Here is a 23,505-nt window from a genome sequence, read left to right as displayed (position 1 = left end):
TAGAAACATGATTACCTACATTGCCAGTAATACCCTGAAACCATTGTAGCTGCAGTATTGCTGTGTAGTGTGACCAATTCCATGAGAACTGCATGTTCCGAGAGTGGGTAGAATTGCCATCCTCTTACGAAAGCTGAATTACCTAACTAAGGCAGGTACCCAGAGAGAAGTGTGTTTCATTAAACTGTGAAAGGACCTAACTTAGCATGACCAAGGAATGTTCACTAATGCCAACAAGTGCCAGAACTGTTCCAGGGGTTGTCATTCAGATTATCTTCATTGAATCTCCATCAGCATGTGATGCAAACATTATAGTTCCATTTTTACAGATAAGCAAACCTAGGGTCAGTGAGGTCAAATAACTAATCTATGATATAGAAACCGAAAGATCCAGAACCTAATATGTTGGATTCACCTGCCAACATTCCTGCCATCACAAAATATATACAGGGAACTGCAGTTGGGGTGGGGGGGGAGTGACAAAGGAAGTAATTTAGAAAAGCAGTTTCCCATAACATGTTCTTTAAAGTAAGAACTTCATGTGAGAACATGGCATGGTGTCTGGCACATACTGAATGCCCAAAGATGTAAAGTATTGTACTAATATTTTGTTTAAACCACTTTGCTCCCTTGGCAGTGTGATGACGGCCTTTGCTGACACTCTTACTCTGTAATTTGGTTATTTGGAACTTCCAAATAACCAAAGATAATGTGTCTGTATTCCTATTAAAATATCTTAGCAGAGTTGGTAATAACCAGTATTTTCACCACTCATTGCTTTCATATTAATAGGAAATTCAAATAATTCTGGAAGTTAGGATCTGAGAGATGATAGAGGTTCTGTAGGTCAATGGGAATGTTTTAATCCTGTCTAACTTTAGGCTTCCTCTAGATATAAATAGTTTGTTCTTGAGGCTCAAGGTGAAATGCTTCCAAGCTGAACAGTTTCCTGGAGACGTGTTGTGCAGTGTTATTTGAGAGTTCACCACTTAATATCTTGTGATAAGTAGCTTGTACTTCTCTCAAGGTCCTCTGTGATCTGCCTCTTGCCTCTTCTCTAGCTTGTTACCTCATTACCCTCTGACTCTCATTTTAGAGCACCAAAATCATAAGAGTATTGGTGGTTTCTCCCCTTGTTCTCAACTCTATACTGTCTGTCCTGGGGACATGTCTGCCCACTTGCCCCCTAACTCCTTCCCTTACCGTTTCTGGCTAACTCTTCATTTTGTAAATATTTTTATTGGTGTATTATAATTATACATAATGTTGGGAATCCTTGAGACATATTTTTACATGTGCATAATATAATTTGTTCAATTGTATTTTGTTAAGGCTCAACCTATGTTTTTCTGGGAAGGCTGTGCCTAAACATCTCCCCCAAAACCATCGCCTCATCTCTCTGTCCTGGCCATACTATTGCATATTTTAATTAAGTAAAACTTATTTCAAAATAATTATCTGAGCCTTCTGCATTGATTTATCCCCACCCTCTGTCCAGATATATATTTCATGAACAATAAAACTAAGACCATAGGTGTTCTAGGGAAAAGAATGATCAATATCAGCACAGTATGTATCACTTCGACATATTTTGTGTTGATGTCTACAGTGTTTTATGGTTTGTGGATGTGGTTCTTATTGGCTTTTGGGAGAGGGTATTGGTGGGAAGTTCTCTGGGGGGGGGGGCAGACCAGCTATTTACCCAACCAAGACAAAATGAATCTTGAAGAATTCCTTCTTGGGCCACTTTTTATCTTCTCCTTGAACTCCTTAAGTGGTGTTCCCATTTTCGATTTATTCTCACACTTTACTTGAGAGTGCCAATGTCTGAATATCACAGCCTTGTATTCTCTGCCTGCTACAATCTGTCCCCAAATTGAACTTCAGAAAGTTCACCTTTCTGAAGCAATCTTCCATATCTCTTCAATTCAGCTTTGTTCCTGTGAAGGTGATCTCCCCAGAGTTCAGCATGGTTCATGCTGCCCCCACTGTTTAGAACAGTCTTTCTTATACCACTACAATAAAAAATTACCTCAATATACCTAGTAAATGTCTCCTCTTTCATATAGCCTTCTTAGATTTCTACCTGCATGCAATTTCTTTCTTTTCCTTCTGGATTCTTACTTCGCTTGTGAAATTTTAATCTTTCCCACTTGTGTTATAATTATTTTTATGGTTTTTAATAAACTCCTGGAGATTAATTTTCCTCCACCTGAAAAAGGAGACATATATCTGCATCATTTGTATAATTTGTAAGTATCAAAGCCCAATTCCAGCCAATGTGACTCATGAGAGACCATATTGAATAGACATAAGAAATCTTACAGACTCTAAGTTTCATAGGATTCTCTGGCCTCTCAAAATTATAATGAGCACCAAGAAATCCATTCAAAACAAGTAGACTCCTGTCATCTCAGTGTTTCTCTTTACATTTCTCCTTTCTTCCTGTATACCAGTTTTCGCTGCTTTTTCTGTCCATACAGTAACTAAAACCCTCACATTTTTACTTGTCCTCAGGTAAAAGTGTCCTTGATTCCCATTATTCCTCAATAGAATTTGATCCATTAGCTTTGGTCAGGGCCATTTAGCTCCAAGCAGCTATGAGCATAAAAGCCTAATGGCAGAGGAAGGGGTCATCAAAGGCTGGACTTGGAGGACAGGACATTCTTATGGAAATGTGGTTATGGTGATTTGAGAAGACATTCTAAAAAATGTATCACTGTTGTGATTGTTATGAAGATCAAATATGAAAACTTATGGTTCAAGAAGCACAGTTTGTGGTTACCTAAAGCCAGACTTCATGGATATGAATCTGCTCTGCTCTGACATTCATTAGTTTTATGGCCTTGGGAAAATTGCCTAACTTTAATCAAACTAGGAAAGTATAAAAGTAACTAAATCATAGAGATATTTTAAAAATTAAGTATTTAAAGAAGCAAATCCCTTAATAGGGAGGAAATTTGCACATGTGATTACTCGATTATTGTTAACTAAAATTTCTATAGTTGCTAATATTATCAGTAACATGTAAGAAAGATTTGTTTCCAACTTCATGTATTGCCTTTATTAAACTATAAATTTCTTGAGAGTAAGGATTATGCGTTATATATCACTATATCTGTCATAGTACGTAATAGGGTAGATAGATGGATGAATAGAAGAAGGGAAGGAGGGAGAGAGGGAGGGAGATAAGAAGAATGGGAGAAAAGAAAAACTCTGATTCATACTGTGTTTTGATTTAGGAAAGTAGGTTTGGCTACTTTGTTCTTAAAAGATATAGGTCCACAGTCTTGGGGGCAGGTTAAAGAAAATAGCATAGCAAGGATCTGATGGAGTGAGATTACTGACTGCTCTACCAAAGACTAGTGTGACAAAGACTGGTGACAATATGAGATTTCTCAGCCTGTGATTAAGAGGGAAGGTGGCAAAAGATGATTGTAAACCTCATGCTGTAGCATCACATAATTAAACTACTAGATACCTTAATTAAGATTATTACAAGTTTCACTAAGACATTATTTAATTAGCAGGCTATTTGACATGTGATTTCTAAGACTATCAAATATTATTTTATTAACCTACACTTGTATTTACTGAGCTTTTTCCTTTGAGTCACTGAAGATATGGTCTGCAAAAAGCATTGTAAAATCAGTTGCAGTGTAGATTCTCTTCTGTGTTATTGATGAGAAATGTTAATTAAACATGTGGACCTGATTAGATCCTCTGACCTCAGGGAATTGATGCATAAAATCAGAAGAATGGTAGGGAGTGGCACAGAAGTTATTTTTTTGCACAATGGTGGACTTGCAATTAAATAAATATCAGTTTATGTTTGTGTTGTCACACAGTAAGGATGACCAAGTCCAAGACCCTAGAATTTTGGTCATATGACCCTTTGGTCATAGTCTTGGAGCTGATGGACACTGATAATTCTAAGTTTGGGGAGACAGCACAATTTGTGTAAGGTATGTGGACATTGAGAACAGATAAATCTCAGTTAAAATCCAGATTCTCTTCTTTTTACCTATATGACTGCAGGCAGATCCTTGAAACTCTCTGAACTTCAGTTGTTGCATCTATTCCTGGATAGGCAAACTTTTTCTATAAAGAGCCAGATAGTAAATTTTCTAGATTTTATGTATCAAGTGTGGTGGTCTTGTTTCTGTATTATATTTCTTTTGTCTTTTCTTTTACTTTTCCAAATAATCCTTTAAAAGTATAAAAACATTCACAGCTTGAGAACTTTATAGAAATAGCCTGCTCACTAGTTTTGATCCAGGGTTTGCTGGCCTCTGATTATATGATTATATGATTTAGATAGTTTGCTTCTAAGCAGCAAATACCTGGCTAGAAGTGCTCAGTAATTGTTGTTTCTCCCAAGCCTTAAAGTCTCTGAAACTTTTGGTCAGTTTCAATTGTGCCACATCTGTTAGCGAAATGACCTTACTTTGTTGCCATAGATGCTTCTTGATTATCAGCTATAAATTCAAAGTAACAGTTCATGGTTTTGCTATCTGCCTTCCCAGTGCTTCCAATACAGTAGGTAGTCAATTAAGTATTATTCATTGATAGTAAGGGAAATAGTGCCCCAGCACTTTGGCATTCAGAGCTGTAGGTGTAAATGGACCATAGGTGAAATATAATGTCAGTGTCCAGTCAATGTTATAGGACCCAGAACTGAAGGTAAGTATTCCAAATGTCACCTGTCTGTCCATTATTGTCATGCAAATTAAAATACAAGGGCATATTGAGTAGAGGAACAATGAGAGGAATTGGTGGGAGGCAAGAAAAGACTTGGTAGTACTAATAGCATGGCCATTAACTTTAAACAGTTTCTTACAATTATCCAGGAAGGATTTAATGGTTTTCCCACACAACTTCCTTTAGTCTCTTAACAACAAAAAAGAAAGCAAAATAATAAACCCAGACCCCTGATGAACATATTGGCCACATTTTGCCTCCTGCTAGTCCTGATTTTTATTGCACCTTCCAGAGTTTTGATATAGGCTTAGAAATGTAGTAAAAGGAAAAAAAATGCTAAATTTTGTATTTGAAGATGGTCAACATGCAGCCTTTTGTAATTCCTGCTGTTCCAACCCTGCTAACTTCATTCTCATTTCTTCCCTACTTGCTTCCAGGGTTCCAGCCATTAATTATCACTTGGTATTCCCTATAAACAATATTCTTTCACGCTTTTTCACAGGCTGTTTCTGGTGGCATGACCACCTTACTTTCTATGTTGACTCATTTCTACATGCACACCAGTTTTTACCTGAACTCATCATCTCCTACTGTATTTTTCCAGATCCTTTCTACCATCAACCCATTTATTCCCCTACCCATCTCCTAGTCAGGGCTGGGACCTTCCCACATGATTGGGTGTCACTCTGTTCACTCCTTTAATACACTCTGATCATACTACTATATAATGATCAATAATCTATCTCACCAACTAGACTGTAAACTCTTGGAATTTTCAACAACTTTGTGATTTACCTACCCTTCTGTATACCAAGCATCTAAGACTACTGGTTTACAGTAATATTCAGAAATGTTAATTAGCATTGCCAGATAAAATACAGGATATCCAGTCAAACTTGAATTTTAGATAAACAATGAATAATTTTTACTATAAGCACATTATTACATAGGACATGCTTAATATTAAGAAAGTATTCGTTATTTATCTAGAATTCTAAGTAACTTGGATTTAACTTTGTTCTATCAATGAGTAATTGAATGGTTGTCATTCTTTTCTGTATTGTGGCAAAAAGCCATTTCATTCATTTTTGTAGGTTTCAGAATTCAGTTCAAAAATGTGATCTCAAATCCTCGACTGCACTTTAAAAGCAAGTTTTTTCCCACATATTTACTTACTTGTTCTTTACATAATTACCCCATTAAATGCTTTTGTTTTCCCATTTTTTAACAAGAAAATTGAAAAGCAGAGAACTGAAGTATCTGACTCCAGATCACACTGATAATTAGTGGTGATTTTGATATGTGAACCTTGATAAAGTAACCCTTGTATCTGTTCTTCTAAGCTAGTAATTTTGTTCTCTGGATGAAAAGGCTTAATGTTATTTAACATTTATGATTAATGCCTATATGTGATTTTAAAAGATTTCATATGCCTTTATGAAAAATTATTGTGAAGGGAAAAATATTTCTAATTTATTACTGGAAATATTAAAAATAATATCAAAGCAATATTAAACATAGGTATTAATTATTATCTACAGCCATGGATATCTACGTAAATATTTATGTACATATGCATATAATCAGTAGCTTAATTTTTTAACAGATCCAAAATGCCACCCTCATGGTTGCTAAGGGTTGCTAAGAGTGTTAAGAGCAGATGTCCTTGCTGAAAAAATATCTTCCTTAGTTTGTCATTTAGTGCCAGTGATTGCTGCCAATGAAACAGGGGCAAAAGGCAAAGCTGTAAATGACACTGGAGGATACTGTGTCAAATGTTTTTACTTCTTTTATCCACTAAGCTTGTATCTCTTTAGTGTAATCGGGCTGGACTAGAATAAATTAACTCTATTCCTGATAGCTGGGGATGATTTTGGTGAGGTTTGAGGGGTAGCTCAGGAATGGATAAACTCTGATAGCCACATGGTGAACCCAAAAAGGCCTTCAAGCACTGTCAGACTCTCACAGACTCTCTACTCGGAAGTTGCTTATTAGACACAATTATTTGGGGTATTTATTTTTTTTAAAAAAAACCGTAATATCCTAAGATCATGACACATAATTAAAATCTATCAATTAAAATTCAAAAGCTAAAAAATATTCTCCCTTGGTTCCTTGTCTTTTAATTACATATTCTCTTCCTTAAGTGTAATTACTTTTTCTAATGCATTCAGAAAAGACCCACTGACTTAAATTTATTCTAATTTGTGTGAATATGTGTGTATTCTACACAAACAATTACATATATACACTGCACTATGACCTTTCCACTTGACATATATGGGAGATCATATACATGTAGGCTCTGTTCAGTTTTTTAATGGTTTTGAAACATATACATGTATTATTGTATAAAAAATACATTTAAAAAATTGAACATTGGTGGGCATTTATGTTAATTCCCATGTTATTTCTACACATAATGTTGTAGTAGTGTCCTTTTAACGTTACTTTTGCTAAAAGAGTGAGTATATATTTAGAATAAATAATTGCAACAAAAATGTAATAAATAGGACTGGATTGCATTTCTACCAGCATTGTATTCACATGCTTTTACATTTCTCTCACAAGGTGTGAGATATTCTACATTGTCTTAAAGCCATTTTTCTTTCTTTCTCTTTGAGCTATTTGTTTTGCTCATTTTTTATATTTATTTATTTATTTTTTAGTTGTAGTTGGACACAATACCTTTATTTACTTATTTTTCTGTGGTACTGAGGATCGAACTAAGGGCCTTGCATATGCTAGGTGAGTACTCTACTGCTGAGCCACACCACAGCCCCATGTTTTGCTCGTTTTTAAGTGGGATGTTTCTTACTTTATTTTTATTAGCTCATGGAAAATCTTGACATATTAAATAAATTTTGGATATTTAAGTCCCAAATATTTTAGAACCATTTCAATGCATACATATACTAAATATTTTATGATTATATATTTATAATCTATATTTATATAAAAGATGCTTGGCAGTTAAAAGCATGCCAAAGTTCTTGGTAAATTTTGATTGATAAATATTGATTGATAAATCAAATGCTTGGTTTTCTTTTTTCTAATTAATGCTGACTGTAGGGATTTTGTATGTAGTGATTTGGCATTTGCAGTTTTTATTCAAAGTGCATGTGATACATTTTAGTCACTAAAAAAATATTTTTATGAAAATCTATTTCAGAGCTTCTATGACTTGCTACTTAATATTTAAATAGTACATCACAATTACATACTTAAAATATCATTTTTGACCTAAAGAAATACTCTTGGATTCAGGATGAATTCATCTCAGGAGCACTGAAAACTATCATGATTAGAACATTTAAAAAGTGTGCATGTCTGCAAAACCTTAATTATTTTTTTTAAAAAAAGCAGCAGTGATTTTGAACACCTACCTACATGTGAAAAATTCAAATGGAGAATGGAACATTTTCTCAAGGTTATATATCAAGTTGGCAATAGAACAAGAAATAAGAGACACTCTCTTAATAGGTTGCCTACAATTCCCTACAAGAAAGAACACAGGTAACAATTTCTTGAAATACATGACTGTGCAATTTAACATTCATCTCATTTGTGCGTTAGTTGAGATTAGTAGTCCATTGATACAGCCATAACTCCAATATGCTTTCACTTCTTCTATTTTGAAAAATTGAAAAATCACTTTTCCATTTTGCAAAAGAAGGGAAACCAAAGGAAAAATCAGATGCATTATTTTATTTCATTATATGACTCCATGAACCCCCATTAAAAATCTGTTTATATACTTTCAAATTCAGTTTTTTTTGCTCATCACATTACAAAATTGCATGCATTACAATCTGAAAAGTAAAATCAGTAAAACCTGATTTATCCTAGACCAGATTATTTTATGAAGTCTAGTTCAGAGAAAGGGATAGTTAGGGATATGAGGAAAATGTATAAAAAATCATTGCATCTAAGCATGTTATACTACAAGACTTATTGTACAAAATGTTAATAAAACAACATTTTTTCTTCTATTTTCTCCCCTTAAAATATATCTAAATCACTGACCACATGGGCTCCTCAGAAAACAATAGAAATATGATATCTAATTTACTTCTAAATTGCTAATAAAATAATAACATGAAACAATAAGATCTTCTTTCCCTCTATGAAATCATTTTTTAGGGAGATCTCTTTAAACTTGTAAGGTCTTTGCAAAGAATTTAATATTTAAAATTAAAATACAGAATAAATATCATTTGTACCCTAACAAGAAACAAATTTAGTCTCAAAATTTCTTCAGTGGTAATTTCTTACACCAGAAATAATGAAATGTAAAGAGAATTATCTGTAATGAGTAGAGAGAAGGAGTAAAAAACATCAATCACATCTTAAAATTCATGGAAATTAATTCATTCAACTATGGAATATGGAAGAAGTATGACTTCCTGTTGAAACTCAATTCAGCTAGTGTCAAAAAAAAGGAGCACAACAGAAAAAGAAATAGCAATTGCTTCTTCCTCCTCTTTCACTAATTCCATATATTAGGTTAAACCATATGAAATTGCCAGTATTCAGCTATTTTTAACCTGCTAAAAAGCAATTTCATTTGGTTCAATCTAGTAAATATCTATATTCATTGTCATTGAAGCATGCCATAGAATGTGAAATTCACGTCAAGTAAAATTTCATTATGCCATCACCCCAGTAGAAGTAATATATAAGGAGGAATGTGAAAATTGAGTTCTTCCAACTTAATAACCCTTTTTTAGTCATTATGCTTTTCCTGGATATCCATCCAAAAAGGTATATATTCTCTTGGGAAGTAAATTAATACATTGAATGGAAATAGCTATCCAGGGAGCCAGGATGAACACACTTTGGAATTACTTTTTGTATAACACTTAAATTTATAAACACTTAAATTTTTCTACAGAGAGAATAATTTTCTTTCTTAATGATAAAATTAGATTGTTTTATTTTACTTATTTTTGTTGATACCCAATAATTACAGATAATTTGGGAATACAATGAGATGTTTCCACACACATACACATTGGGCAATGATCAAATCTGGGAAATGAGCATGCTTATCTCCTTAAACATGTAATTTCTTTGTTGTGAGAATATTCAAAATCTTTTTGTCTAAATATTTAAAGTATGCAATGTGCTATTCTTAGCTTTTGTTACATTACCAGGCAAAAGCGTACCAGCACTTATTCTTCTTTCCTAAATGTAATCTTGTACATATTGACCAATCTCTCCCTTTTTCCTTTCTTCTCTATTCTCCCCAGCCTCTGGTAGCCATCATTCTACTCTCAACTTCTATGAGATCAATATTTTTAGTATTCACATAGGAAGTAGTGATTTTTCTGTGCTGGCTTATTTCATTTAACATGATATCCCCTAGCCCATTCATATCACAAATAATAGGATTTTGCCTTTTTTTATGGCTAAAAAAGTATTCTATTGTGTGTGTGTGTATATATCAATATATATACAATATATATCACATTTTTTGAGCCATTTGATTGTTTCCATCAAGGAACATGGAATTTCAGATGTCTTTCTGATAACACTGATTTCATTTCCTTTGTATAGATGCTCAGTAGCAGGATTGCTGCATCATGTGGTAGTTCTAACTCTTGGAAGAACCTCTCATACTGTTCTCCACAGTGGCTGTACTAATTTACATTCCCATCACCAGTTTTCAAGAATTCTCCTTTCATCCCCAGCATTCGGTTTTAGTCTTTTTGATAACTGCCATTCGAACTGTATATTGTATATGTTATGATTTTGATTGTATTTCCCTAATGATTGGTGATGTTGAACAGTATTTCATAGACCTGTTTCTATGTCTTTGTTAGAAAAATTTCCAAACAGATCTTTTGCCCATTCTGGTATCAATCCCTTGTCAACTGTATAATTTGCAAATACTTCCTCCCATTCTGTGGGTTGTCTCTTCACTCTGTTGTTTCCTTTGCTGTTCAGAAACTTTTAACTTTGATATAATCCCATTTTTCAATTTTTTTTTTACTGTTCATGCTTTTGTGATCATGTCTAAAAATTCTTGGCCCAGACTGACCTCATGTAGTATTTCTTGATTTTTTTTTTTTTTTTTTTTTTAGTGTTGTCCGAGTTTCAGTGTTTATATTTAGTTCTTTAATCCATTTGAGTTGATTTATATATATGGTGAGTTACTGGGGTCACATCTCTTTTGTATGTGAATATCTGGTCTTCCCAGAATGATTTATTGAAGAGACCATCCTGTGTGTTCTTGGCAGCTTTTTCAAAAATCAGTTGGCTCAGCATACACCTGTAATCCCAGGTACTTGGGAGGCTGAGACTGGAGGATTCTGAGTTTGGACAACAAGGTGAGACCACATCTAGAAGACAGAAAGGAAGTAAGGGACACAGAGAAAACAATCTTTGTAGTGTATTTTGAATTGAAGTCCTAGTCTAGCTTCTTTCTTTATCTCAAGAAGAGAATTACATCATGAGTCTGTATTGTCGAGGAGAAACCATAGACTGCTTTGAGTAAACTCCAGAAAATGAATCTGCTTTAAACTTGTCTACATTGATCATAAGTTGATATATATCCTTGATAACACATTGGCTTTATTATGTATGTTTTGCATTACTCTATATTCTACTTTACAGGATTCTAAAGGGCAGAATTCATATTTTCTGTTTAGAAGAAATTATTCATTTATATATAAATTCCTTAGACTGTAATGGCTATTTAGTAACATTTACTTTATTATGTGGGGGCCACTATCTGTATTCTAAAAATATTTAACTAAACTTATTCCCTTGGACCTTTATCCCATCATGGTGTATGATTTATTTCCTCTAATCAAATTTAAGATTTCCAACTCATTTTAAAGATTTTGTTTAATATAGTAGAGTAAAGGAGGTTTAGTCCCTTAAAAAAAATAAATATGCATCTTGAGAGTGGCCTATGGGCACTGACTGGTATGGCTCTCCTTTCTTTGGCTTCTCTGGCTTGTGCCTTCTTTCCTCAGTCCCTGAACTTGCATTACAACAAGCTCTTTTCTATCTCATGGCAATTGTGTCTGGTGTTTGTGCTTCTTAGAATACCGTCCTTGTGACTCCTCGTCTTGCTGACTCCAATTCAGTCTTCAAGTCTTAATTTTTAATGTCCTCGCAAAGTGCATCTGCTCTCCTGATTGTGAGTCAGAGCCTCCCTATTAGTATCTGACTGCCTGGGATTTATTTGATCAACATTTTCAATTAAACATTTGCCTACAAATTTAATCTTTCTCCCCATTAGACTGCAAGTTCAGACATTCAGAAGTAACTACCTTCAGTAAATATTGGTTGAAATGATTAAAAATTTATTTTTATTATATTCATGAAGAATATAAATAGCAAAGAATAAAGAGTTTGGAAGGATATTCACCAAGGTGTTGATGTTATTTATTTTCTGGTAGATGGTGTTATTTTTAAATTTTTCTTACGTTTTATGTAATTATATGTAGAAATATTTCTTATGTGCAAAAGGTTTTCTTATTCTTTAGAAATGCTATTGAAGGATCATCAAAATTTTCCTGGATGAACATTTGAACTAGAATAAAGGGTTCTTGGGGGAGCCAGCCACATGTGTACAGGTCTCACATAATTAGTGGCCAGTATATTTTAAGGACATACTATAGTTTTCTGTCATAGTGAGCACAGACTAGCTCATGTGGCAGTGAGATGGTGGGTCATATAGTGGAGGACATTAAATTTTAAAAGAAAATGTTGAAATATCTTCTGGGAATGTTTCCTTTGAAAATTCTTGTGCAGAGAGTATTGACATAATTAGATTTGTATTGTAAAATGTGTGACCAAGTGAGATATAGATTAGAAGGAAAAGAAAGTGGGAGCCAGGAGATTTGAGAGAGACCAATCAGTGGTCCAGGATACAGATGATGGTGGCCCAAAGTTGAGCATGGTCTGAGAAGAGGTATTAGGGTTCTCTAGAGGAATAGAACCAAAAGGAGATATTATTATAAAGAGGGAATTTATTATTTTGACTTACACGACCAGAAGCTGGAAAGACCACAAAGGTCATCTGCAGGTTAGAGATCTGAAATAACCAGTAGCTGTGCAGTACAAGAGGCTGAAGCTAAGAGGGATCAATGATGCTACCAGAGTCCAAGACCAAAGGCTTCTGGAAATTCCCTGGAGAATCACTGGTAGAGTATGTTTTGGAAGCATGAAGGACTGAGTCTGATGTCCTCATGTGATCACAGCCAGCAGTCAAGAACTGGGTCAAGAGGAATAGAGGTTGCATTTCCTGCTGCTTCCTTGTACTTCCAACTTTTATTCCATCAGCCACCATCTTATTGGATGGTGCTGCCCATACTAAGGGAGTGTCTCCGCTTCAGTTCACTATCCCACATGCCAAACATTCCTAGACACATCCTCATTGACACACCCAGAAGCCTCTTAATGTTCAGCATCTCTTAATCCAATCAAATTGACAATTCAAATTAATGATTACATAAGGCAAAGAATGGGTAGATGGCAGAGATAAAGAAAAATAGAATCAATGGGAGAAAACATATGCAATGACGGAGAGGGCAGCATAAAAAGTGAATCTAATTCTTTCTGAGTCTAGGTGAATTAAAAAATGCTGATGTCATTTGCCAAAAGAGAAAACCCAGAGAAGACAATGGTTTTACAGTTAGGAGAAAATGAATTAGTTCTGAGTTGAAAGTTGTAGTGGGACTTTGACATGAGGATATCCACTAAAAGGCAGGAGACATTTAGAAATAAATATTTTCAAGACAGTAATATAAAACTAGTAATTGATTACATGGGATAGTGTGAGTTCTCCCCCATGAGAGAAGTCAGAGCTAGAAAACAGCAAGTCAAAATCAGAAATTTGAAGGAAAAAAAAAACTATAATTCCATGGACTGGGGAAAAGATCTGGAAAAAATAAACAGAGAAATTAGTATCATAAAGGAATTGGAAGACTTATTTATTCTAGGAAATTAGGGAACAGAGTTTCAAGAGAAAAAGTATATTTAAAAAGGTGACATGCTTTCTTGATAATGTTAGTTAACATTTATTTGTGCCAAACATTGTTAGAAGGTAGTAATAATTTCCATGTACTAATTGATTTTGCACTTAGTATATGAGTGTTATTAGAGTGTTGAAGGTATAAATCATTTAGAAATAGCTTTGGGACTAATTGGGAAGTAGAATCCATAAAAGGCCCAATATGACTTTTTCTTAAAAACATTTATCTGTTTCGGGATAGAGTTTTCAAATAGAACAGTCAAATTTGCCACAAGCTCTACAATTCTTCATAGTTAATTCAGTACTATAATTTCATTTTATGTGGCCCTTTGATCCTTGTCATATCCTATACATTTCGATTATCCTACTTGTTGTGGTAAGATTGCTTTCGATTTTGATGTTGAAAGGATTTGCTTTGTCTAATGTGAACCCAACTTAACTGGAACATTAAACTAGTGCACATGACATAGAATGAAGGGCTCAGCCCCATGGATTGCTGTGAGTTCATAAGCAACTGGAGGAGTGTCAGTTTCCATGAGGGCTGGCACAGAGGGAATGCAAGAACACTGTTGACAGCAGCCACACTGTTCCAGAGCTGAAAAGGGAGAGCCCCTATTCTGACAGCCACTTTGCATGAACTATGTTCTGCTTTGGCCTCATGCATACACTCTCACATTTGTTCCCCTGAGATATCCAAGTACCTCAGAGTTCTTTAGTAGCCATGAGACACAAGAGAATTGCTTCAGAACAAGAAGAGTCAATGCAAACCCTTGCTATGGATTATTCAGATACTGACAGTGACTCTACTTTGGGATACAGCGATGATGAAGATTCCAGTGATGAAGTCCAAGGAATATCAGAGTCAGTGCACAGAAAACTGTTTGCAAATATTTGGGGATTTTTTCATGCTCTATAATTTCATTGAAAGGAATTTCTAACTCCTCCAAAGATGCTTAAAAAGAGACCACTACTAAACTGCATAGCTTTGACTGTTATTATTTTTTAATCAATAGAAAGTTTCTGAAACTATTTGTTAATCTGCCAAACAGTAGCTCCTTTTGCAATAATACATGTTTATTAATTGTCATGCTGAAAACAACTATATACAGGCCAGAACAAGATGAATGAGATTTTATTTTTAAAGATAATGTGCATGTTAAACCTGGACAGTTATACAGATACACATACATTTATGTATTATAAAGGCACAAGCCTAGTGTACTGAGCAAACAGAGGCAGCATGTGAACAGTGAAAGTTTGTAACTAAATAGATCTGGCATTGTCTTATTAATATATAAAATTCTTTCACAGTCAATCTTTTTCAAAGTTTTGTATATGCTGTTTTTAGAAGCTATTGAAGTAGTTAGGTAATACTCCAAGTCAGGCATAGCTAATGTGTGCTAATGAAATACATATTTAGGCTGTCCTCAAAGGCATGTTCTTTTCACAACAGTATAATGTTTATGTGCTCGGTTATCAGAGTTTAATGTGACAAAAATTCTAAATTCTAAATACCCTGATTTGCCAAACAGTAAAACTTGGAAAAAAGAAAGAAAAAAAGGAATAAATAAAGAAAGAAATCTCAACTTTTAAAAATAATACAATCCTGCTTTTCTTTTTCCCATGTCTAAACTAGTATTACTGAAACCCGTGCTAATTTAGGTAATGTTCTGTGTGAAATCAATATGATAATAGTTATGTATGTTTAGAAATGTTCAATGAAATCACAGATTTTTAGGATCTCTGCATTTTATAAATGTGTGATATTTCCTATCTAAATCCAAATGATATTTGCTTTTACCATGGCCCTTGGACCACAAAGGATATAAACATACCAAATAATCACAGAATTGGCAGTTCGCATCAATAATATTCTTTCATTAGAAGTTTCCCTACTCTACTCCTAAAATGACAGATATATATCAAAACTAGATTTGCAGAAAAAAGCTCTCACAGTGCATAGGGATACAATTTTTAGACACCTGCATAAAGAAGCATCAAGACATTAAGCACCTAAATAGTAGAAATACAATGATATTGCAGGGTCAACATTAGGTCAGTGCAGAATGGGCTTGGCATTCAGTAATTTTCTATTATTATGTAACAATATTATAAAGCAACATAGCAGACTAGGACATAATCATGTATAGGAATTCTGATAAGTTGAAAATCAAAATGGCTCATCAGATTCATTTTGCAGTTGGGCACCCATAAGTATATTAGTGCTGATTTTATTAACAATTAAATACCATTTTTATAATGGTAGACATTATGACTACTACCCCAAATTTATTCTGCATTTTAATAAATTTAGAATTTATTTTCAAATTAAACTCTATAGAGGAACATAAAAACAGTGTACTGTTGTGGAAAGAACTAATTTTGAACACAGATATGCATTCAAATCCTAGGGCTGCATATATTAGCTATGCCTGACTTCCAGTATATTACCTAATCTCTAGCCTCACATATTCTATTTGTTATATGGTATAAAAGGGATTTTTGTGAACTGCTTAATATAGTTACTGACATATGCTAGATGCATAGTAAGTGGCAGATATAAAATTACCTACAAATATTCAATTTATTGTCTTTAACCAGTGTTATGCTTTTAGCATATATATATACACACATATATATATGTATATATGTGTATATGTCATTTTAATGTATTAAGCTAGTTAATGTAGTAAGGTGGTTCTAGCCCATACTTATATTACGTTTCTATTGATTAAAGCGTTCTTCTGATCTTTGATTTTTTTTCTCATCTATGTTTTATAATATTGATATTTTTTTGTTTCAAGGAAATTACATTCCATTTTTAAAGTATACTCAATTTAGGCCAGATAATATAATGAAATCTTAAAATATTGGATATTTATGATAGATACATTAAAAATATATATGCACAGAATATATGTTTAAATGAGGCACATTTGTGTATGTTTTTTTTTTAAACTCTGGACAATTTCTAACTAGTCAAGGTGAAAATATAGTTATGGAAAGCAAGTTTTAATATGATATCTATAAAAGGATGTTAATGTTTTTATTGTTGTTGTCTTTAGGTTAGCAGCAATTTTTAGTAACTTATGCCACCATAAATAACATTCTAAGAAATAAATCATCCACACAATTTATGGAAAACTTGGTGGGTATTACTGATGTTTTCTGTCTGTAGTGTTTACCAAAAATTCAAACTAAGAAAGTCATAATGGTTGGAAATACATTGTCTAATGATATGAAGCAAAAAGAAAAATCTCCACTTTAGTCTTGGGTATGAATGTTCATACCCAAACAGAGCCTCCATAAGGGCTATCATGATAGATAATGTTGGAGATGAGAAGAATTAGAAATATTAAACAGTAGGCCACACTTCTTTCTGTGTACCTAGCACAATGACATACTTATTTTTGGTGATCTCGTTTAATTTCATGCAGTGAATGGGGCACTCATATCATCCCTGGTTTATAGACAAGGACACTGAGGCTTACCTAGGTTGAGATTCCAGATCCTCAACTCTGCTTCACTGCCCCAGACCTCAGGAATATGATATTCATAGCATTCTTGGAGCAAACACTTTTAGTACCTCCTTTGTGTCAGGTATTTGAGATAAAATAGGAAATAAAACTAGCCATGGTCCCTGCCCTAGCATTGTCTAGTGGGAGAGAGAGAGCAGTACTAATGAAATGAATAAATGTATAAGTAAATGTATAAATTAAACATGGTGATAATTGCTTGCATATAGAGATATGTAGGGTGATAAGAAGAAGTAAACAGGGAATCTGACCTAGTTAATTCAGGATGGCATCCCCTAGGAAAAGGCATTTCTCCTGAAATCTAAAGGATAAGCTGGAGTGAACTAGACAGACAGCTGGAGAGGAGTTTTGTAGGCCTAGTTATGAAAAACTCATGGCAGGAGGGAGGTGATGTGTTTGTCATTGAAAGGAGGCCAATTTGGCTGCAAGGCAGAGAATGTGAGGGAGGTAGTAGGAGGACCATACTGGGAGTCGATGAGGCTATAATAAAAATTTTAAAGTCAAGACAGAGTTTAGTATCATGGGTGGATTAAGAAATGTACCATAATTGAGAGATGTTTTTCTTTAATAACATAACCATCGAGAAACAAATCAAAAAAGAATGTCACTTATAGAGAAACATGATATGAAACACCTAATAATACTTTTTAATTGTATGTCAGGACCTAAAAGGAAAAAAATTGTGCAATCTTATTTAAAGATATAAAACTGTATCTGAAAAAGTAGAAAGTCATGCCATCTTCTTTTATGGAAAAATTAATGTCACCAGAAAGTCTTTCTTCTTAAAATAATGTATAAATATAATATGAATCTACCAGAAGCTCAATATGGGTTTCTTGAGAAGTAGAAAGATTAAAGTCTATTTGAAATGACAAATGCTTAGTACTGTCAAGATATTTTTTTAAAAAGTATATTAGTGATGGGGAACTGGCTTTACCAAATATTAAATACTGATTCTTTCTATGTTTCTTTAAAGCAAATGTAACCTTACCATCTTGGTATAGCAACAATGAAATATGGTAAAAATACAGAAAAATACAAAATTCAGAAGTATATGTAAAATTTTAAAAAATGTAAAAACTCACTGGAATCATTTAAATGCCTGTTATTAGAGATACGTTTTATGATTCTTAGAATAAAATAATTAATGCTATATTGTTGGTACTTATTTGTTTGTATGTATTGTATGCACTTGTTTCTGTAATGTATTTCAAACATATTTATCATTAATTCTATTTGCATATGAATTTTTTATCTTAGGAAACTAGTGCATTTTCATTATGATTTAATATTATCATTACAATAATGCAATTACATTTTTAGTGGCTGAAAATAATTGTAGATATTGATTTATCACATTCACCTTTGATTACTGGATGAAACAGGAAATATGGCAGATTTTTAAAGGTCAAAGAGGTTGATAAAATTACTACAGTGACAAATGAAATAGTTTTTGTATACTTCAATTGGTATGACTAAGATTTTTCGAATACTCTTGAAGAACCATAAGCTCTGTAATGGATGAAGAGCTGTGTGTCATAAATTGCCAAATAGTTAGATACATAAAAGCAGGGTCTCTAAAGCAGTGAAATAATTAAAATAGATCCATTGTTCTCAAGGTAGCAATGACAAATTCATACAAGAGTGGATTAGATACTCAATTTCCAGAATATATCCTCAGATGCTTTAAAAACTTCCATCTATTCATGCCCATTATTATCTTTGTCATCATCCAATTAATTTATGAATTCCCCAAAGAGCAAAGGGAATGATATACTGTTCCACTTGTGTAAGTAAAAAAAACTCGAAATTTAAAAATTTTAATAACTGGATTATAACTACAGAATTTGCACAATTAATGACAAGGATGCAGTGGTTCTTTAAGACAAAGAAATCTGTAACATGAACAAAGCTTAAAGTTGAAAGTAACTGAATCAGAAGAGTTTATATAATTTAGTATGTTTCCTGAATGAGTTACAATGGACAATTTTCCTTGATATTAAAGGTTGTTCTATCCTAATGTCTATATATATATATTTTTTTTATACAGGGAAGATGTGAGAACAGCAAATGTCATTGCCGCAGAAGCCGTAACCTGCCTTGTGATTGACAGAGAGTAAGTACATTCCTGTACTAAGCATACTGCACATTAGACTCATGCTTTATTGGGGCATTATTATACTCAGAGAAGTTTCAAGAGTATACTACAGATGATCATTTTGGGGTTAGCCTCTACTAGAGATGATGTACATACAAAAAATAACCATCATGTGATCTTCCTGATCATCATGTAAGGAAGAAGTAAGAAGAGTCCAGAATAAACTTTTAAAGGTATCCAAAATGAGGAGTGGCTACTTCTGAGGAGAATCAGAAAGACTTTGGAAAGAAGTGGCATTATTACTTGAATTCTAGAGCATTAGGAAAGACAGTATAAACACACTGAAGTCTATTAGCACTATTCATGAGGAAGCTCTGAGCCACTTAACTGGCCAGTGAGACTGTGGAAAGTTGAAAAATGTAACAAATAAGTTCACAAGTATGTCTGGACTCACCAGGAGCTCTGAATGTTGGGATAATGGCAGCTCTGACAATTTTATGTGGTGAAATAGTGTCTCTACAACAATGTATATGGCAGGCTAATCTGAAAATGCTGTGAGAATTAAAGGGAGAGGCTGAAGATAGAGTATCTGGTTAGTGGCCTAAACCCAGTTTGTGATCATGAGACCATTTATATGAGGAATGTATAATAATGAGTAGGTAAAACCAGAGGGCTTAGCATCACACTATCTGTAAAGAGCAAGGGGAAAATTAGGGATATCGTTGAGGCAGTGAAAGGTAGAAAGAATATAGAAGGAGAATCTGTTTGGGAGTCACAACCATATTAAATACAGTAAGAGTGTAATTAATTTGAGGTACAACTTTGGACCCTTGAGGATAGACACTCTTCAGGGGTTAGGAAAGGTGGACCAGGAACTCTTGTTAGAGTTAACTCCATATTATTAGCTTAAAAGTCACCTACGTGTTAATAGCCTACATGTTAATATAGAACTACCCTGGAAGAACGAAAAAGAAAAAAGTATTAAGTTTAGAATTAGGGGAAATTCTTTCAGGCTGGGCACTGTGTCACATGCCTGTAATCCCAGTGGCTTGGGAGGCTGAGTCAGGAAGATCACAAGTTCAAAGCCAGCCTCAGCAATTTAGTGAAGCCCTAAACAACCCAGTAAGATCTTGTCTAAAGGAAAATATAAAAAGGAGTAGGGATATGGCTCAGTGGTTAAACACTCATGGCTGCAATCCCCAGTACAAAAAAAAAAAAAAAAAAAAAAAAAAGTCAGGTAAGGGAAGAGAAAACAGTGGGAAAAAATTCAAGGCATTATCAAGCCGAACAACATGGAAAACCTCAGAAACCAAGAGAATATTTCTCTCTCTCTCTCTCTTCCTCCCTCTCTCTCTCTCTCTCTCTCTCACACACACACACACACACACACACACACACACACACACACAAATTAAATGTCTAGTTTAAAGAAGCAGAAAATTGGTGAAATAAAAAAATCATATCCAAGATTCTAGGAAAGCAGTATACAAAAACAAGGTTGTATCATCTGAGGAGGATGTAACCTCCTCATGGCTGGCTCCTCAAAAACCCAGATACTAAGTTATAGTTAGAAAAAGAAATCCTGATGTACTATTGCACAGTAGGTTGACTATAGATAATTATGTACTATATATACCTAAAACAGCTAAGAACATGTTGAATGGTTTCCCCATAAATAAATGATAAATATTTGAGGAGATGGACATTTAACCTGTTGTAAACATTACATAATGTATTCCAATATTGAAATATCATTGTACCCCACTAATATGATATTTTATATTTTTATGTATCAGTTAAAATACATTTAATTTTAATTTAGAAAACATGAAAGATGACAAGTGATACTGAGGATGGAGAGAAAAGAGAACCAATTGAATCTTGACTGAATAATTTTATGAGAATATGGGCAAATTATTTCAATTCTGAGTCTCAGTTTCTCTTTCTAGAAATAGGAAAATATTAAATAAATTATAATATTGAAAATATTGATTGAAAATCAAGTAATTTAATGTAAGAAAAGTTGCATGCTCAGCACAAGACAGGCAGTAAGAACTCAAGACATAATATCCTATTCTCAAGAAAGGCACATGCACCTCTTGGATTTAGCGGTTTTCCTCTCTAATCAGAATAATATTATCTTCAAAGATACATACACAGAAGATACCTTGAGAGAGGTCCAGCTTGAAACATAAATACAGGGAAGACAGTTCAAATCTTGAACTTAAGTAGTACATTTCTATACTCTCAGGAGAGAAGTTGGGCTTCCCACCAAATGTTGAATTCACAGCTTTTTATTTAAAAAAAAAAAAAAAAGAAACTGTAACTGAAGGATCCTGTCAAACGCCTGCTGCTGATACCTAATTTATGGTCAATTAGAGAAGCATCAGGGCTTCATCCCATGCAAACAGATGGCAGACATTAGAACTGTCAACACAAGGAGCTTCCTTCACAAATTTACAAGCTAGGTACCATGTTACATAAGCCAGTGATTATGCTTTATCATTCCAGAGGGAAAGCAAAAGAACATTATTGTAACTAATCATGCATGTCAGAATTTTTTTAAAGAAATGCTCATTCACAAACACAAAAATGATAAACAGATACATGGTTTATATAAAAAAAAAAAACTTTCTCTGAGGATTGGTTTCTCACAGCCCACTCATTATCTTAGTAACCATCTGTAATGTTTCCAAAACTTGTGAAAACTATCTAAAAATCTAGTGTAATGGAACAATCTAATAATAAATTGCTTCAATGTATAAAAAACTGAGTACCTGTAGTGTCCTTATTTTAGAATCCTTGAAAAGAAGTAAATACCAAAGTAGACTGCATTCGATAATCAATTATGCAATGATTACTCCTATATTGTCATGGGAAGCTAGAAATTCTATTAAGATTTTTTTTTTGACACATTGAGGACTGTTCTGGTCATTGTCAAGGACAGTAACTTCTACCTACTAGTAAATCATAAGGAATATCACCTTAATCCATAATTACTACCCTGGTATTCTGATTCCCCTTGACTCCAAGGATAGCTGAGATCTTTCCTTAAACCCACATGAAAGGAGGTGACATCTGGCAAAGAACATGACCAGCATCCATTCTGTTGGTCAATTTTGGTGCCATTCTGGCCACTGCTTATGTTGACTCTAACCTCTATTAATGTCAAGCTAAAATGACATCAACAATGGTTTTCAAACTTTTGTGTTAACAAGGTCATTGTTTCAACAAAATGAATTATAAAGAACATAGGGACTTTTCTGACTGTCATGGGGATAGGATACCCCGGCAACCAGGGGTCTCCCTTCTGTCTCCAAATAACTTCAAGTGGTTCCTCAGACCCTCCATGGAACCCCCAGGAAACCCAGAATGATTTATATACATACCCCATATGACAGATATAAGGTCCTTTCCATCAGTGATACTGATATTTTAGCATTTCTTGGGACCATTGTGTTATTCAGACAAAATCTAGGAGGTGTAGAACAGGAACTAGCTTAGAGGAAATGCACTGTGCTGGAGCATAAAAATGATGAAATTAGGAGGGACTGACAAACAAGATTGTAGGGCATCGCAAATGACAATCTCAGAAATTAAGGTATTTCTATGGACCGGGCGGGGGGCGGGGGGTGGTGTGTGACTACAGTTCAAGTACTTTACCTCTCAGAGCTATAGTTGCCTGACTGTGATAGACATATTTATACCATATGTTTAAAAGAGTACCAACACTTTCACCACCAGACTAATGGTAAAGGAGCATCTCATAATTCCAAGGCTGGTCACAAAGCCCATAGCAGACAGGTTACCAAGAAAGTTGGACATAGAGGAAAAGTCACTAGAATTAGCAAAGACTATTTCTCAGCACCCAAACTGGTACTGAAGTATTAAAACTGGGCACTTTTAATTGGAATTAGACTCTAATTGGAATTAGAGTCAGACAATGAAACATTGATATTTATTAATTAAGAAAGATAATAATGGATGCCTGCTTCCTATGTTAGATGTTAGACTTGCTGAGATGAACAAGACACAAATTCATCAAGAGATTGAAAACTGAATAAGATCAGCTCAATTAGATACAAATCTGTGTCTATATTAGAATGATTTCCTTTACCAGTAAAAATCTTACAACTTTTCAGTTACTCTACCATGCACAGGTCACCTGGGTTTTGACCTCA

General features: G+C 34.0%; 1 protein-coding gene across 3 annotated transcripts in view; it reads left to right on the top strand.

The window, feature by feature from the left end:
* Nucleotides 1-23,505, top strand: part of Prkg1 (protein kinase cGMP-dependent 1) — a 1,145,359-nt gene that overhangs the window by 997,348 nt on the left and 124,506 nt on the right. For 2 of the 3 annotated variants that reach the window (XM_076834291.1, XM_076834290.1), the window contains exon 8: nucleotides 19,277-19,342. In XM_076834291.1, coding sequence (XP_076690406.1) covers nucleotides 19,277-19,342 — 66 coding nt within the window. Of the gene's footprint in view, nucleotides 1-14,450; nucleotides 14,552-19,276; nucleotides 19,343-23,505 lie in introns of those variants that run through there. The other variant, XM_076834292.1, reaches the window with a different exon arrangement.

Source organism: Callospermophilus lateralis, chromosome 15, assembly GCF_048772815.1.
Source record: "Callospermophilus lateralis isolate mCalLat2 chromosome 15, mCalLat2.hap1, whole genome shotgun sequence".
Classification (NCBI taxonomy): domain Eukaryota; kingdom Metazoa; phylum Chordata; class Mammalia; order Rodentia; family Sciuridae; genus Callospermophilus; species Callospermophilus lateralis.
Note: the sequence above shows the minus strand (reverse complement) of the source record. Positions and strands in the feature narration are given on the sequence as shown.